Source organism: Euprymna scolopes, chromosome 10 (genome assembly GCF_053919585.1).
Source record: "Euprymna scolopes isolate OS-2025 chromosome 10, ASM5391958v1, whole genome shotgun sequence".
Classification (NCBI taxonomy): Eukaryota; Metazoa; Mollusca; class Cephalopoda; order Sepiida; family Sepiolidae; genus Euprymna; species Euprymna scolopes.
The window spans coordinates 161,985,437-162,004,076 of NC_136491.1; the positions used below are offsets into that span (position 1 = coordinate 161,985,437).

The 18,640-nt window shown below is 30.7% G+C and overlaps 1 protein-coding gene across 12 annotated transcripts in view; it reads left to right on the plus strand.

Annotated features, from left to right (window-relative positions):
• The window catches only part of LOC145286342 (microtubule-actin cross-linking factor 1, isoforms 6/7-like), a 770,369-nt gene that overhangs the window by 713,208 nt on the left and 38,521 nt on the right, over window positions 1–18,640 (plus strand). For all 12 annotated transcript variants that reach the window (XM_080135266.1, XM_080135265.1, XM_080135270.1 and 9 more), the window contains 5 exons: window positions 8,318–8,477; window positions 10,651–10,812; window positions 12,901–13,026; window positions 14,073–14,216; window positions 15,834–16,022. In XM_080135266.1, coding sequence (XP_079991392.1) covers window positions 8,318–8,477; window positions 10,651–10,812; window positions 12,901–13,026; window positions 14,073–14,216; window positions 15,834–16,022 — 781 coding nt within the window. The remainder of the gene's footprint in view (window positions 1–8,317; window positions 8,478–10,650; window positions 10,813–12,900; window positions 13,027–14,072; window positions 14,217–15,833; window positions 16,023–18,640) is intronic.

An 18,640-nucleotide genomic window follows, 5' to 3' on the forward strand; every position in this document is an offset into this window, starting at 1 on the left:
ATCTGCAGAAGATCTAGCTAATTTGCATATTCTTTTAAACATTCATTTTAATTAGTTCCCAATTAGTTTTTTCGGTTTTCTTGTGGGATAATCATCTTTAGTTAACTATTACATGTAATTATATTCATGCAGATATTCTACATGATTTATACTTGCGTAATATTTGTGTAAAAAGCTTATAGTAAACCAAACCTTTCTACATATATTTATGTATACATATACATATTTGTTTAAAAAATTTGCCTACCAAACTCCGCTGTCAGTTGTTGGTCTACATACATGAAACTTAATATATAGGGTATTCGAACCCATGCAATTTGAAGGTATGGATTAGTATTTGGGAAATAAATCAATTAAATAATGAAATTGGGGAAAAAAATAATTATTAAAAATAAAAACATGCAAAGGATTAAATTAATATTTAAAATAGGTAATTAGTTGAAATATCATTTAAAAAGTAAAATACGAAAATGGAACGATTACTAAATTCGCAGGCTATCGAAAAAAAGAAAATATAAGAGTGGTGTGGAGGTAGGTCCAACTGCCTGATCTCTTAGAATAGAGATTATGACTGTATTCATATATGTATAACTAGTGTATTTTGCCATCTGAAGAGTAGCAAATTTCCAGTAAATCATTTTTAGTAACTGCTATTCTTTTATTCTCCTAATTATAATTTTACTTGTGTTCGATTCAAAACTTAATTTTGCTAGTGACTCCATGTTAACCTGTAAGAATACTTTTTAACAGTTGTGCCGCTTTCAGTTCGATAAGATACACCTGAAGAAAGTCAAATGTTACATCGATTGAAACGTAAAAATAAAACTCAAGATGAGAACTAGTTTAACATATCCAAATAATATCAATAAATTTTAATGAGATTTTTATTTTACAAGTTTTAACGTTTTTTTATGAAAGTTAAAAAAGAACAAAAAATGGGCAAACAGTTGACTATATTTATTAATAGTGTTACTTGGCTCTAGTGTAACAAAACAAAAAATAATTGAAAATGTATGTCCGGTTACTTGTGCCATTTGTAATTCCAGAATGCATCACTGTTGGCATGCGTGCCATGAGTTGACCACCCCCTGCTCTATAATAATAGTAGTACCCTTGCTTCAAATGTGCTATTTTTGTAGCATCTCAAAATACAATACTAAAAATCTAGATTGCATTGAGTTTGTATTAAGTTAATAAACCAGTTCTTGAAGCAAGAGTCGGGACAAAATGTTACCATATTTGTAACATTTGTATACAAAAATAAGATTTTTTTTTACTCCTATTCATCCCAAACAAGATAACTTACCACAGAAACATGAGGGGCAATTGTGACTTGAGAACCATGCCTACAGAAACACTCTAAGTAGGCAGTTGAACAGCGAGATGTCTATTCACATTACACTTAAATTTCTGCATTAGCGCAGTCAGAAGCAGGATAGAATTTCAGAGTCAAGGAAAGAAACTTTCAGAGTAAGAGCTCTTCAGCATCAGGGGACCTTTATAGTTTGGGTGTATGATTTTGCTGCTTATTGGATTAGTCGGGAGTATTTTCCTTGAGAGGAGGGGGGAATGTCAGTGCTAAGAGTTTGTGAGAACCTATTCCATTAAAGTACTTGAAAACAGATGGGTTGATTGCCAGTACAGGACCTATTAGATTGAACATTTTTTTTTTTTTTTTTTTAAACCCGGGAGATTAAAGGTTGATACAGCAACCCATATATGACAATAATATGCCATGTATTGGTCAATGGCGGCTTTGTAAAGACATAGGATAGTGTCAAGTGTGAATATTTTTCTAGCATGGTAGAGAGAGCTTAGCTTCTTTGCAGCAACCTCAGCAATATCTTCTATGTACTTGTTCCAATTCATGTTACCTGTGAATGTTGAAGTTTGAATGATGAACTTTTAGCTAGCATTATTGTCTACGACAGTCAGTGGCTTATTATAATTAACTGCCAGCACACAATACATGTTATCAATCACTTGTAGCAGCAATTAGTTTTAATAAGCATGACTAAAAGTGTTTCTCTATCTTTTTTTTTTTTTTTCTTTTCTCTCTTGTCTGGATAAAAATATTCCCTTACCATCCGAGTGATATTTAATATCTGATCACATAGGATAAAAACATGTCTGTGAAATATCCACAGGATAAAAATACATGTCTGCGTGAAATATCCACAGGATAAAAATACATGTCTGCGTGAAATATCCACAGGATAAAAATACATGTCTGCGTGAAATATCCACAGGATAAAAATACATGTCTGCATGAAATATCCACAGGATAAAAATACATGTCTGCGTGAAATATCCACAGGATAAAAATACACGTCTGTGTGAAATATTCGTTTTTGTTTCAACTCTTCTGCTTCTACATGTTAAGTTTGAAAAAGATTTTTACATTTCAACTTGTAATAAAAATTATTACATATTCCTCTTTTTATTTAATAAAAATGGGAGATTAGAAAGTAGGCCTTTGGTTTACTTTTGGCGGTCTTTTAAATTTTTCTTTCTTTATTGTCCTTTAGTACTTGCATTCCATGAGTGATATTTCTGACAAAGAACAACAGTTGTTTTCTGGGTTGGAATCTATTCATCTAATACTTATCATTGGCTATTTTTTCATTTTGAAGTTTTCTTTTTTAAATTATTTAGCCCCTTACATGAAGTGGCTTCATGCTTTGTCTGGAGCAATTTCAGTTAAAAAAAATAAAACCGAAAAAAGTCCCATAATAAAACAATAAAAATTTTTTTGTGTCCTTAATCAAATGATTTTGTGGTAGAAACATGCTAGACTATGAAAGGACCTGAGTATGACTTTAAATGCAGTCCGTTGTGATGCCCCTATTTGGGAATTTGGGAGAGTGTGTAGTCACCTTTTATTTGCCATTACACCTAGGTCCAGTCTGATCTGGTGGGGTCGTGTAGTGTCTGCCTGGGTCAAATCTATGGATGACATAAAATTTTGTCCTTTGCATGAAATTTAATTACCTTAGGCTTGGGGTTTGACTTTCAAATTCCAACCCATCACCTTAAAAAAATTTTTCTTGGCCATGTCTACTTTTTTCTACATACCCTATTTCTAAACTCTGTTAACCACCCAAGATCATTCTAGCCCCAACCACTCTGAGTATGACACAAACTGCATCCGGTGGTGAGATCCCAATTTGGGAACATTGTTCATGAAGCGGAACAAGCAATGTCCACTTGCACCTGCCTTAACAAATAAAACCAGTTCAAGATAATGGGAGGGGGGGGGCTCACACTTAGCTTGTCAAAGTTTTGTCATTTATGTACCCAACTTAGGTCAAGGGTGTGTGTGTGTGTGTGTGGATGCATACTTGCATAAGTGCTTATATACTTGTTTATAAATACATTTTTGGTGTGTGAGGATGTACGTATGCATAAATAAATCATCTTTTTGTAGTGTTTATGTTTAAAAACTGAAATCTAACAAATGTGGAAGAGCTGAATATAGACGACTCATTAAAACATGTAATGTTGCATGGTCATTCTAGATATAACATTAAATCAACAAAATAGAAACTTTATCAGGAGATTATATAGGAAAATATTCTACTTCTGGTCTAACGATAATGATACATACAAAAATACCAACAGTAAATATGAATTTAAAACCATGCAATGAACAAATCTGCAAGAAACGGAAAAATGAATAAAAATTTTAGAATTTAAAAAAAAAAAAAAAAAAAAAATTCCAGAGAAATGAAAAAATATAAATTATTTTTAAAAAAATCTAAAAAATCCTGGTACAAGTAAATAAATCTTAAAAAAAAACAAAAAACTTAAAGTTAATATGTATAATAAAATCAACAAAAAAGTTACAAAATTCTATTAAAAAGACAATTGTCAAAATAGAATCAGATATAGATAAAATAATAAAATTAGTATTATCTAAACTAAAGATTATGTAATAGAATAAAATTTATAGTTAAGCCAGAACCTTTTATCGTACCAAAAGATCACATAAATTATCTTAGATTTTTAAACCATCAAAACAAAAACATTTCTGAATTTTTGAGATGAGACTTGATAATTTGTATTTTGACTCTTCAGACTACTGTTCTCATCTTTAGTTATTCTCATAACATTTCGGTCGGTGTAACTTCTGACCTTCTAGTATCTTGTAGAACTCTAGAATCTGCATAGTTTTGAACAGAACTCTTTAATTCATACTCTCGTTCAATCAGCCATGGCTACTCAGCAGTCTTAAGTAATTCACAACTGAATTCCTGGTATCATCCATATTGAGGATTGAACCTTCAACTTTCAGAAGAAACTAAATTTTTTAAGTACTTTATCCGTAATGCCACAGGACCTTGTGTAAATAACACTGAAGATGAGAACAATAGTCCAGAAACAAAAATCAATATGGGAAAAATAATTCAACATTTTATTTTTTAAAAATAAATATAAAACAAAAAAAAACTTATTAAATTTTAATCAACGAAAAACTAGTACATCTACAATAAAATCATTTAATAATATTAATAAAAAATGAAGTTCATTAAAACTACCTTTTAACAATTTTAGTAAATCTTCATCTATGAAAAGATTGAAACTGCGTTTAGCTTTCCTCCCTTCTAATTTTAATCTTTTTTTTTTAAGATAGAAAAAAAAATCCAAAAAGAATTTGTTTGCTTTCTTTCTTCTCCCGCCCACCTTGGGAGTAGTAAAGAATCAATTCTTGTTAGCTCTTATCTCCTCCATATTTAAGTAGCAATAAAAAAAAAAAGCTTATTTTGGATTACATTTTTATACAATACTTAATGCCTTAAGTAATGCAATCAAATAGATGATATAATTGTTGCTGGTAGAAACTTGGAAGTCCTTCATGTCAAACTGCAAATATACACATATTTTTTCTAAAATTATTGAATAATTTTTTTATCGCGTTGTCGGCTGATATTTTCAACTTACTCTTATTCACCTCAAACAAAGCATACTGCTACTTGGACGTAAGGGGCTATTACTTGGGGACTATGTCTACAGGGGTAATGTTTGTTCACATTACATTTAAACTTCTGCAGGTTAGTGCAGTTAGGAAAGCAGGAAATGGGGAGAGAATTCTAAAGTCTGTTTGAGGGAAGAAACTATTAAAGTAGAAAGCTTTCCAGTATCTAGGGACCTCTACCGTAAAGAGGTGGGATTTTGCTGCATGTCGGGGTATTTACTTTGAGGAACCATTAGTGCTAATAATTCGTCAGAACACAGTCCATCAAAGTAATGTGCCTTCTCGTATGTACTTATATTTTCTAGTGTGTATTTGCTAATTATATTTGTTCAGTTAATTTGCAATTAGGTTTGTTTTTTGAGTTTTATGTAATAAATAATGCTTGAATGGCATAATTGTTGTGGTACTTGTAAGCGTTGGGTATGCAAGAACTGCAATGGAATTATACTGGCAGTTGGAGAGATGATAACTAATTTGTGTTAAGAATGAGACAATGGAGACTAATGAAAACTCCAATATAGAGAAAATATGTTTGGATATTACTAAACAGCATAATGCTACCACTGTTGGCCAAGGGAAGAGTCTATTGGGTATGTGTGTGTGTATATGAGAGTGAAATCTGACCAGTGAGAGTTGAAGTGTTGCATGGAAAGGAATGAGAATGATATGATGGCTGTGTAATGTTAGTCTCACGGTTTTACTAAATATTTATGACTAAAAATTATGCATGATCAATGTACAACTAATTGCCGCTGCTGCTGATTAAAGCAACTTCGACACAGGCGATCGACTGGGTCCATCAGCATAAAATATAAAACAATCTTGTAATAAACAATAAAACGAGTTTACTCAAGTTTGAGAGATTATTTTTTGGCAAATATCTTGAGTCCATACCTAAAGATATTTACTAAAGAAAAGTCCTGATTTTTATTAAATATTCCCTCTTATATGAGTGATCTACTGAGCCCATTAGCACAAAAAAATGTTATTAAAATAAATAATAAAACGACATAGTAACGATTAGTTTTTGCAAATTCTTACACTTTTTTCAACCTAGTGTACTACTTTTTTGTAAAAAGAAAAAAATGAGTTCATTTCTTTACTATTGAAAAAACGAATTTATTCAGTCAGAACTTTCAGCCGAGAGTTTTTTTTTTTTTTTTTTTTTTTTTTTTTGCAAATTAAATTTTCCAAGTGACCCTTTTCTTTAAAATTTGAATTTTGTAACACAATAACAATGTAACATTAGAAAATCTTTGGAAAACTAGAAGAAATCCTTATTATCGACTATTGCTTGTTTATGTTTTTTCGTTTTTTTTTTTTTTTTTTTTTTTTTTTTTTTTCAAATTAAACTTGAAACTGTCGAAATTGCGTTGATTAATTAAGCCCTTAACAACTGAGAATTATTTTTTCCAAATAATTGTCTCTGTCTTATGGATTTTACAGACGTAAATAAAATCTAATTTCTAGTCGTGCATAATTAGTAAAATCAAGGCACGACAAATCTAAAAAAAAATAAATTTATTTTTTTACAAAGATTTTTAACAAAACAAAAGTGTCAAAAAAATAATTGTTTCAGTTTCAAAGAAGTTCATTATGTAAATAAATACTTATGTATCTATTTACTAGCTTTAAGAGAGAATATTAAAAAAATAATTTATTTTTGTAAATACTTTTTACATGAATCTAAGAATATATTTGCAAAAAAAATAACCTCTCGACTGTGAGTAAATTCATTTATTGTTTATTTTAATAATACTACAACAGATTTTTACAATATTTTGCACTGATAAACCCAGTAGTTCGTTCATGTCAAAGTTGCCTTAATAGCAAAACGGCAGCAGAAGCAAATAATCATACATTATTTAGTCGTACAATGTTAGTAAACCCCCTTATGTTTGGCCAAAATGCGGTATGACTAAATTGAGCTCCTGCTGATTCAAGCAACTTTACACGTTGTTTCTATGACAAACAACAGGAGCAGTCAGTCGTACACTGATTGGGCATAATTTTTGGTCATGCATTTTTAGTAAAACCCTTAGTCTCATATTTTCTTAAAATGCAACAAGGTTGAGTATAAATCTGTAAGTGTCGTTTAAATCTAGATTTTTCAAAGAAACTTCCTTATCAGAAAGTTTGCTTCAATTATTTTTTGGAAAATAATATAACATTATTTCAGTTTTAATGAAAGAAGACAAAATTCCTCATAAGAAAATATAACAATTATATTGAAAATCTGATTAAAAATTGAAACCTTTTTAAACAAAATGAAATACAGTAAAGTCAATATTCGGGCGTGGACAACAGAATATTCTTTTGACTCTCGAGTATATAGCTGACACAGTTAATCAAACGAGAGCCACATCACTCTATATAAAAACATAAGATATCAACGGATATATACTCAAGAGTCAAAATAATGACAAGAATATTCTGTTGTCTAAGCCGTCATTATACAGTAAATATAAAATGCTATGCTTAGGCATCCACTTGTCAGCCAGTATATATTGTGATGAATTATTTAAATACGTATCCTTTTTCAGTAGTCAAAATTATTTAACTATTCAATATTTTCGCTTATTTTCACTCTCATTTGATTATAATACTCTATTCCTGATATTGAGCATAATTTTATTGTATTAGGAACGTTTTCATATACAATTCAAATGATATTGATAAAATATTTTATAATGCTCTTTCATATACATATATAAACAAGAAAACTTGATGGAAATAAAAATTGATAAATTACGATATATATTAATTCATCAAAAATTCAAACAAGGAATTTAAAAAAAGAAACATCCTAAACCCATGGATTTTCAAAGGTAGGTTCTTTTTATCAGAGGATAAATATTAGTAAAAAAAAATGCAACTGGTTAGCATAAATTTGAAAAAAAAAACTTTTGTGAAATAAAAGGCATTTTCTAACAGAATAAAAGAATCAATGTAAAGGATAAAATGATTAATGAAGTGGTACTTTCTAAGGTCCAAAAGGAAGAATATGGAATTTGCTGTATAAATGGATTATAGTGAACTTTAAAGCCAGTCAATAATAAATTGAAAATCAAAAAAATTATGAAAATATCCAAAATCCAAGAAATTATTTATAAGTAATTATAATTCCTTGTTTGAATTTTTGATAGATTAATAAATATTGTAATTTATTCAATTTCTATTTTAATCAACATTTCTTGTTCTGTGATTGATTTATCTAGTATATTCAGCTTTTTATTATCTCTATAGATTCTAATATAAAGATAAATATTATTTTCTGTTATTTTTTATTATAAATTTCATATATATTTATATGCATAAAATTGTTTTATTTTGTCTTTACAGTCAAAACAAACTGGATGAAGCCATGTTAACTTCAGGCCGTGTGTCAGATGCTTTGAATTCACTCCAAGAATGGTTAAGTAAAGCAGAAACGACGCTATCCGAAGATCAACCAATACTCGGAGACTATGACACGGTTAACTTATTAATAGAGCAACACAAGGTGCGTGCATTTCTCGCCATTAAAAAATAAAAAAAATAAAAAAAAAACATTGTTTTTATTTGACAGTATCTTTTTTTTTTTTTTTTTGCCTTTTCAAAATATTTTGCAATAAATACACTTATTTTTCAATCATGAAATTTAAAAATGTATTAACTTTGAGTTGTTAATGGTTCATTGAACAAATAAATGGTGCAAAGTTAATCATTTGATTTGATAAATATTATTAATCCATATTTAATTAACCAATCCTGGAGGTTTTTGTGGTATATTAAGAGCTGTCTTTAAAATCTCTAAAAAAAGTGGTGATACACAAGAGTTGGTTTTTACCTTGCACCTCATCTGCAAGAGAAAAATGTGATCACCTCATTTTTAGTGTGTATCAAGCGATCCACTCTTTTAATGATACTTGGGACCAGTTGCAAAATAGCTTGGTGTTCTCTCTCTCCATTCTCTCACAAGGGAGAGCACCTCAAATAGCAACAATAAACTATTCCCTCTATGTTTTAAATATACTGCTGTAGCGACCCCCCCCCTCCTCTTTACAATTGTGCCAAAATACCAAGAAAGAGAAATTGAGAGCTTGGAGAGTTGATCCCATCCCATTGCTTGTGTTAATGTGATTGGCTTGTTTCTTCTATAAATGGTCAATCTAATCAAACTGATAACTGTTTAAAGGTTGACAATATGCGCAACAGCCTTTTTAATCTTACTAATATTTTAGTAGAATGTAATTAGGTACGTGCAAAATGAATGCCGATGCTCAAAATGTATAAACATTTTGGCCCCTCCCTTTACTTAAAAAATCACCAAAAATCAGGAAATTAACCAATTTTAATGAAGTTTTCAGTATTTATCAAATAATGATCACGGAATATAATGACCCCATTATTTTTAAATTTTCGTGGAAAGGTATTATTTTGTTTAAATAAAAAATACCTTTACTAAAGTTATGGTTTTCTGTAGTAAAAAAAATTACAGAAATTTATTTTTGCTTTTTTTTTATGAAAATAAAGCATCCTAAAATATAAAAAAAAAATTTTTTATGAAAATAAAGCATCCTAAAATATAAAAAAATTATTTAATTTTTACAGGAACGTTACGAAAAAAGCCCCTAAAGTCTGTATTAATGAATTTGATATAACTTGAGGAAAAATTAATTTCTCGAACTACTGATATTATCATTGAATTAAGCATTGTTTATTTAATATTTTCACACAAAAAATTATAATAGCAAAAATTCTTTCTACTTTTTTTTCTTTTAAAAAATTACAGGTTTCGCATAATTTTTATATGTAAGATTTTAATATTTTCCTTGCTCGCAAGAATGTGAAACTTTCGGTGTAACATAATTTTTATATAATATTGGCTAATAATTAAAAAAAAAAATAATTTAAAAACAGGAACATAGAAAAATAATTAGTTTAAAAAATGGTAAAATTTATACAAATGTTTACAATAGAAATGTACGGATGCACATCTTTCAAAACTAGGTCTGCCTATCCTTATTCATTTATTTTTGTCCATACCTAAATGTAATTATAGGGTCATGGTTTGTCCAGCTTTATTGCATGTCAGCAAAAATAGATATATTTCTGTCAAAATGTAAATTAATATTGCATGTTGATGAGGAAATATGGTTTCATGCCTTTCTCATACTGAATAAATATGAATAACCTCCATCCACGCCAGTACCAGTGCAGCAAAAAGTGTAGTATCTGTTCTGATATTGTGCTTATTTTATTCTGTCTTTCGTTATTTAAGAATTCTTTCTAGACTGAGGCAATTTTAATTTTTGTTCCAATCTAGAGTACTTCTTTATGAGACTTGGATTTCTCCACATTAAAAACCGACCTTTGGTTTAACATTGCTCTTGTGGAGTGGCAAGTAAATAGAATAGTAACAAATTATGGTCTATCCAAATGTGTAAGCATGTTTCTTTTTTTTTCTGTTCTGAAATAATTCTATTATTAGGTTGGTGCAAAAATAATGTCGTTTTTTTTATATATAGTTGAATGTCAAAAAAGACATTATTTTTGCACCGACCAATAATTCTTACATTACCAATCTTGCAGTTCTGAAATATTATTGCCATTCTTAATTTTTAAGAATGACAATATTTTAGAACTGTAATTAAGATCAGTAATATAAGAATTTTTTTTTTTTTTTTTTTCAGTCTGTCCAACAAGAACTAGCGGCCAGGGAACAAACATTAGAAGCGGTCAAATCAACTGGAAATATTCCGGACCAACATCTTGACGATCTTATTGGCCTCTGGAATAAAATCAACATTCTGAGTGAAAGCAGAGAAACTCGATTGAAAGAGGCATTAACTTTGGTAAGTTGTAAGAAAAACAAGGAAATGTTTCAATTTAATTTATTTTCAAATGCCACTTCTGAAAACAAATGTTTAATTCTAAGTTTTTTTGTTTTTTTTATAGTTATGTTTGTATCTAAAAATTTTCGTATATAAAGATATCTTTACATGTCTGAGTATTGTCACGGTTTGACTATTTACCAATGCAACATAAAAATACAATAAGATCTGTATGTGAGGTTTTTTCTTTTAGAAAAACCTTTGTATAGAAGCAATCCAACTCTTTTAGCAATTGCCACCTTGAGCCAAAATGGGCAGGTCTACATCATTAGAAGCAACAATTATCACAGGCATTTCATTGGTTTTCCATTTTGATGCTTGCCCTTAAAAGCTAAAAACAAGCATCTCTCTCAGTGGTTTTATCACACACTTACATGCCAACTCGAGCATTTCTATGTTTTGTGTGTGTGTGAATATAATATATACATGACATATGCATGCATATATAAATTGCACTTAAAGGAACGGTTAGAATCTTAAAAAGATCTCTCAGTTGGTGTGACTGAAATAGTGGGTGAATGGTTTCTAGTAGAATACCCCATCCCCAGTAAAACCCAAATAAAAAAAAAATATTTTTAAAACAATATATTATGGTTTCCATGAATTGGTGATCATGCATACAGGGCTCAGATAAGTGGCAGTCTATCATCCAAGATGGATGCTTGTAGTATTATTACCCAAAGCTCCATGCTAGATCATATTCTGTTTCTACTCTATCAAATGGCGAAAGTGATCGCTGGAAATGTGCTTCTATTTACAAATAACATCAAATTAGTAACCTATAGAAGTAAGATTGACAATCTCAACTCTAGTCATTAACATGCTTGGAAATGATTCATTGAATGGGATTTAATGGTGATAAATACTGCCATATTTCAGTAGGTTTTGATTCTGACTGGTTTTGCTTTTGGTAGTGACATAACTCTGCTCAAGGAGATGAATGATTCAAAAGGTCTTTGTAAACTCGTCCTTACAGCCATCTAAACATTACATCTCACCTGCAAACAAAGCAACATCCTTTTTCTCATCTGATACTCCTTCTGTAAACTTACTCTTGAAATATTTCTTCCACTTTGTCTACTTTGTTGGACCACTGTTAGAGTATGATGTGCAAGCCTCTTCTCCATATATGATATCCAGCATTTGGAGAAAGTTCAAAGGCTGGCTATTTGAATGTTTCGGGGTCTCTGAGTTCTACCTTCTGAAAGTCTATTCAAAAAGCTTAACCTTTGATTGTTGCAGGTTATGTTATCTCATTTTGGCATATAATCTCTTTAATGGCTATTACAATATCCCTCAGTGTTTATTATATATTATTATATTTTAGAACTTTTTATATACTCCCAAGATTGTAATATCTACAATTTACAACTGGAGATCGTCTATATCTTTTATTTGAGTGACTTTTATGAAATTCGCGCTATTCTGTTCTATCGCGTGTTTGTTCGGCTTTTTTGTATAAAAGCGAAACTAATCGAAAGTTAAGCCGTCAGCGACCTTTCATGCTGGGATGTGATCAACGTGGGGAAAACCCTTTATATTAGACAATTGCTATTCGTTTGAGAGTTCCCCCTTTCTACGGGGAGCTTGGTTTCCCCAACATCGTGGAGAAACAAATAAATGAAATGACAAAAGCTGAACTGGCCTTCAGCCAACATTCGTTTCTGCACTTGCTATCGAGTTAACTTTTTGGTTGATATCGCTAAATTTGAACGCTTTTCACTTTCTATGGCCTTGTAGCGGTAAAATGTCACATGTTCTTTCACTTTCTTTTCCGCCTTCGTGTCATCGTGTCACGTGTTCGATCCTGCCTGACTGCTAACACTTTTTTTCTTTTACACCTTCAAACACCCATGCAACGCTGGGTACCCCCGCTAGTTTAATATATATCACATTCCAATAATTTATTAAATAAATTATAAGTGTGAAATGTTGAAATTTAGACCAACACTGGTGGGTTTGAAGAAATGTCTTTGGTTTATTTTTTAATAAAATGATATTAAATAAAATTGTTTAAAAATTCATGAGAGTAATTTTTGTTTTTCTCAGGCTGATGAGTTCCAGGAAGTGGTTCAAGTAATGCGAGAGTTTCTCCCGACCGCCGAAGCTGAACTAAAATTCCGTCCTCTTCCCGATGATGAATTTGCAATTATTCACTTAATCGAAAGGCATGAGGTGAGATCAGTCATTGCAGTTTCATTTTTTTGTTTTCATTAAATCATGGAAATGAGAAAATCGTTTTTTAAGCATCATTAGATTATTCAAATACTAGCATAATCTGTGGAAATTCCACAGTCAAACAAGTGTCAACATCACAGTTAAAATAAAAGAAATATCTAATCCAATACATATTGCATCAGTTTCAATATCTATATGTATAAATAGTTAATCCTTTGTGTATAGCATCAAGAGAGATAATTAAGTATATATTAAAGTGAATGTAAGCAGCAGCTGACTGAAGTATTAGTATTATTTGCGATGCAAATACAACAGCAACTTTTCTTTCCAAGTAATTTTAATCATAAAAATTGTCGGTTAGTTTGGAATTGAAATTTACAAATGGAAGCAAATTTTGGTTTCTATCCATAGTTTTAAAAAATGTTTTTGTAAGTACATTAAATTCTTTATTTAAATATGTACATGTAATTTTTAGTGGAAAAATGTTTGTTGAAATGTGTATCTGTTTATTTGCCTATATCGAGTTTGGATGAATTGTATCCGTTTGAATTGGCACCTTCATATTGGTAGCATTTATGTTCCGTTCTATCTAATGAAGAGAGGGACAAGCAGAATGTTTACGATTTTGCAGCCATCTTTAATATTCAGATCAACATCTTATCTTCACTTATTTTAAAATGAAGATAAGATGTCAATCTGAATATTATTTAAAGATGGCTGACAAACTTATCGTTCCGCTTGTCTCTCTGTTCAGCATTTAAAAAAAAAATTTTTTATTTTAAATGCTGGAATTTTTATATGTATTTAGTTTAATTTAGTTTCTCATTAAAAAAACATTGCTGTTTGCAAATATAAGAGACCATTTTTAAAATGAAATTCAATGCCAGGAGATTTATTTTTTTTTTTTTAATATATGAAAACAATATAAATTAAATATTTTGATCACCTTTGACTTTCCTTGGTGAGTTATAGACATTGTTTTTCTTTTAATTTTGTTTTTTTTTTCATTGTCGAGCTTTATAATTTTTGTTTGTGATTTTCAGAAATTCCAAGAGCAACTGCGTAACCATCAAGACACTGTTGATAAAATAAAAACCCTTGCAGAAGAAATCCTTTTGAATTGCCATCCAAATGCCATCAGATTTGTCAAGTATTATTTGACAATCACACAGACCAGGTGGGATCAGGTAAACCATCTCTCTCAGTTATTGTAAGATTTCAGCAAACAAACGTTTACACAAAGAAAAGCACATGAGATATGTATGCGTTTCACAACAAATGCAAACCTGCTGCACCTGTGTTATCACCAGTGAGCGATCAAACAACAATTCAATTAAATGTCTAGTACATGCATGCGGTCTAGTCTTCATTCTTTTCATCATTGCTTTCCTTTGTGAAGCTGTTAATTTGTATTGTTGGATCGGCCAGTGGTTTTGATCTTTTCTTACTTGACAAAATTCATGCATGTAAACACAAGGAGATTTTGTAATTCCCCAGTTTTACTGGGAAAAGATTCTTTTTTGAGGAGAGACAAAAATTAATCCTTTATAAAAAATTGTCTAAAATTCATTTTCTTTCTACTTAATTTAAAATTGTTTGACAAATGGACAGTCTTGTGAGGATTCACTTTTTTGTCTCTACACGTTACAGAGGTGGGGGTTGCAAATAGCAGAGGTAATTCTGGAGAGGACAATTGGCTATCTGGTCTTGTGAAGATGACGTCAATAGAAATCAGACTCAGGAAAGTCTGTCAGGCAATGATCCTAGATCAAGATGTGCCTGCAATGACATCAAAGAAGTTCAAAATGGAGGACACAGAATTCCTGGGAATTTGGCATCAACCAGGACTGACCAAAATTTCAGACAAACAAAAAAAGGCGTGGAGGAATGTTTTGATGTTATCCATTCCAATAAAAGACAACCAGACAACTGCAGAAAAGAAGCAACCACAGCAAGAGAGTGGACACATATCTTGATCATTTTGCACACACACCACTGCCACCCTGCGACCTCCTTGCTGTCAGTATTGTCACAGGAGAATAAACATTGTTCTAATCATTCTTATTACTTATTAGTAAAAGTACAAGAGATTTTTCTGTTTGTCTGATTGTGGAGGCACACATAATCAAACAAACCACAACTAGGGATCTGGCTTGTTGGGCATGTTTGCCCTCTTAGCTACTTATGATGCAAATTGCCTTGAATCTATTGAATATTGGATGCAATTTCTATCTAACAATCCCTTATCGCCTTACATGCCTGGTACACAGATCACCCTGCTACCTGCCAGGTCATCATAACATGTACCCAATGAAATGCTTTCGAAATTCATATTAACTGACTTAATCTCTACCTACAGACATTAGGCCCCAATATAACATTATTAGTCTATGTGTCTGCATGTAATATGTCCCTTGAAAGGATTACATTTGTAAGTTGTCTTGTTGAATGGGTGTTCATTGCTGGTAATATGCTTAAGCGTGAGGCTTTTTTGAGTATCTTTCGATATCTCTCCCAACCTGTTCTGCGAGTTTATATTTATAGCTTAACCAGCCAATCATATTCTTGTGAGGAAAAACTCTGATATATTTATATGAATCACATCAATGAACTGTTTATGGATTTAAAAAGGCTTTTCAATCCATAAACACTTATATATATTAAGCTCTACTTTATGAACTGATGAGATATTGAGAAATTTTCATGAAATTTAACTTTTTCTTTGTAAAAATCAATTTGTTAAAAAAAAATCATCTAGTTTTGTTTTCTTTAGACTAATAAATTTTTATTTTTTAACCTTACAGTTGGTTCAGCGTGCTCGTAGCCGGGCACAGCGTCTCCAGGAGGCCCTGAAGAGTATACAAGGTAATGCTGCACTGCTAGAGGAATTACTAGCTTGGCTGACGGATGCGCAGGTCTTATTGTCGACAAAAGAGAAGGATCCAATTCCACATGATCTGAATGTTGTAGAAACTCTGCTGAAAGAGCATCTGGTATGTGCAAAAAAAATTTTTTTATGACAATTTAGCGATTCTATTAAAAAAGCTTATTGACCAGTTAGTTATGGTAGTCCATCCATGTGGATGATGTCTTTATTTTTTAATTTATTTATTTTTTTTTTTTTTACTCTGTTGATGACTGAAGCCCAATGCATGATCTACACTGCTTTGCACAGATAGAGCACAGGAAGACAGGATTTGGGTTTTGATGGTGAGTGGCTGCTGCTTGTCGGTGTCTCAGTGTACGACGCCCTGTAGCTGCTCACTCATGCTCGTCATTGAAGACCATCCCGCTATCACATCTGGAATGCCAAGTATCTTTGTCTGCTGCTAAAGTTTCCAAAAGATTGAAGGGGCTATTTTTTTTTCTTTATCAATTAGAACAAATTTAGGCTTTTATTATAATTTTTATTTTCGCAGATAGATTTAATTCCATAAAAGTTACCGGGTTTATATTTACTCTAATAAATGATGCTAATAAAAAAAAATATAAAGAACAAAAATCCTTTACTGATAAAATGAAATAGGATTTATTTACATTAAACAAGAATACATAAGCTAATACATACATTATCTACTAACTTTTTCTTTTAGTTATCTTAAAAGTTGTCAATAAAATTGATATTTATGTAAGGACTTTGTCTTTCTATTTATAATTTCTAATACATTTTTCAATATATAATTCTAATATATTTTTTCATAAATTTTATAACAGAAAAGATGAAACATGATAATGTGCTTAACATGCTTCCAAACCAAAAAAAAAAGGCTGATAAACTAATTGAACTGGAATTTAAAAAAGGCTTAACTTCTATTGTATTCTGTCTTCCATTTTTCTTATTCTTTTTATAATTAGGTTATAAATTTTATTGCGATACATTTTTTTTTTTAATGGCATAATGAGTATACACCATGAGTTAAAAAATATTTTACAATTAAAAAAAGCCATTTTTTTTTTTTATATCTTCACTCAAACTTTTCAAATGCGAAAATAACAAAAAATGTTCAAGTGAAGGTTTTCTTATTTTGACATTATTTGAAAATTTATCAGATAAGGAACTTTTTTTTTTTTTTCCTAATCTTTAATTATAGAATGTTTTAATTGTAAAATTTATATCTGTTGTCTCTTAGATGCAGTTGGAAACAAAGCTCTATATCACAAGAATACTTTTACAATTTTATGAGGACCACTAAATGATAGCATTGATTTGAGCTAAGGGGTTTTACATAACGTTTTCTTATATCATTCAATCTGTGTTTGCACTGGATATTTCTGAGGAATCCAATGATGGCAATAATGATTCAATCCAATGGGTTTTAAGAATTTGTGATGAAATCTACTGAGAAGACATTTTTAACTTTATACACAGACATTCTAATCATATATTCATTTCAACAAAATATGCTGATCGAATTTAACTTTGGATTACATGTGTTTATTACAAATTATAACATTTTCCTACTATTGAAATTGGGTTCAATGATTGCAGTGATTGCAATGTTTATATTATCTACAGAATTGTAGACAAGATTTACCATTGGATTGTATTTGTTTTTTATGGATTTAACCTTCTTTCCCACTTCTGCAGTCAGTTTCCACAACCACAAATTCTAAATGTAAAATTTTTATACTGTTCCAGAAATGTTCCTTTTACTATACTGGACCATTTATTTCCTCTGAGAAAAGTATAAATTTTCAAAACTCCATGGATTAAGGCATAACTTCTATTGTATTCTGTCTTTGAACATTTGATAATTCAATAATGTGTAAATGGCAATTAAACTACACAGAATTTTCTGTGTTTCATCCACATAAGAATTTGTCAGGCTTTTGCATGAAATCTGTTACTTCATGTTTTTACATATACAAGTGGTATTGCGTTTGTTAATCAGCCAATCAGATTCTTTGTTATTCACAAATGGGTGTGTGAATAAGAATCTTATCGGCTGACTAGCAAACCTAATACTGTGTGTGTGTGTGTATAATATATATAAAGAACACAAAGTAACATCGATTCCATGCGAAAGCCTTCCTCGAATTCTTATGTGGATGAAATGTGGAAAATTTTGTGTAGTTTAATTGCCATATATATTTTCAAAACTTAGTAACTAGCTCTACTTATGTATTCAGCACAGTTGAAGTCAATACCAGAGATAGATATGCTGATATATATATATATAAAAGTGAAATTGTGTGTGTGTGTACATTTCCCTATCAAATTACTCTGTCAATTTTCAGTTTACATACTCGAGATTTGACACAAGGGATATTGAGATTTGGGAAAATCTTTTTCATTGATTTTCAGCCAGAAATTTGACTGTCATGGGGTCAAAATTCAACGATTTGACCTTTGAAAACTGTACCAAACTCCTCCACTATTTTGTGGTCTAAACACTTGAAATTTTAGATGTAGGTTACTTGGACATGGATCAAACGTTTTAATTTGATTTGAGCCCAAAACTAATGCTAAGGGGTCAAAATTGCGGTCTCTAGCAAATTACTCAGCCAATTTTTTGTCTAAACATTTGAAATTTTACATAAAGTGTATTCAGACATAGAGCAAACTTTTTAATCAGTTTTTGGGTGAAAATTTGGCTACCAAGAGGCCAAA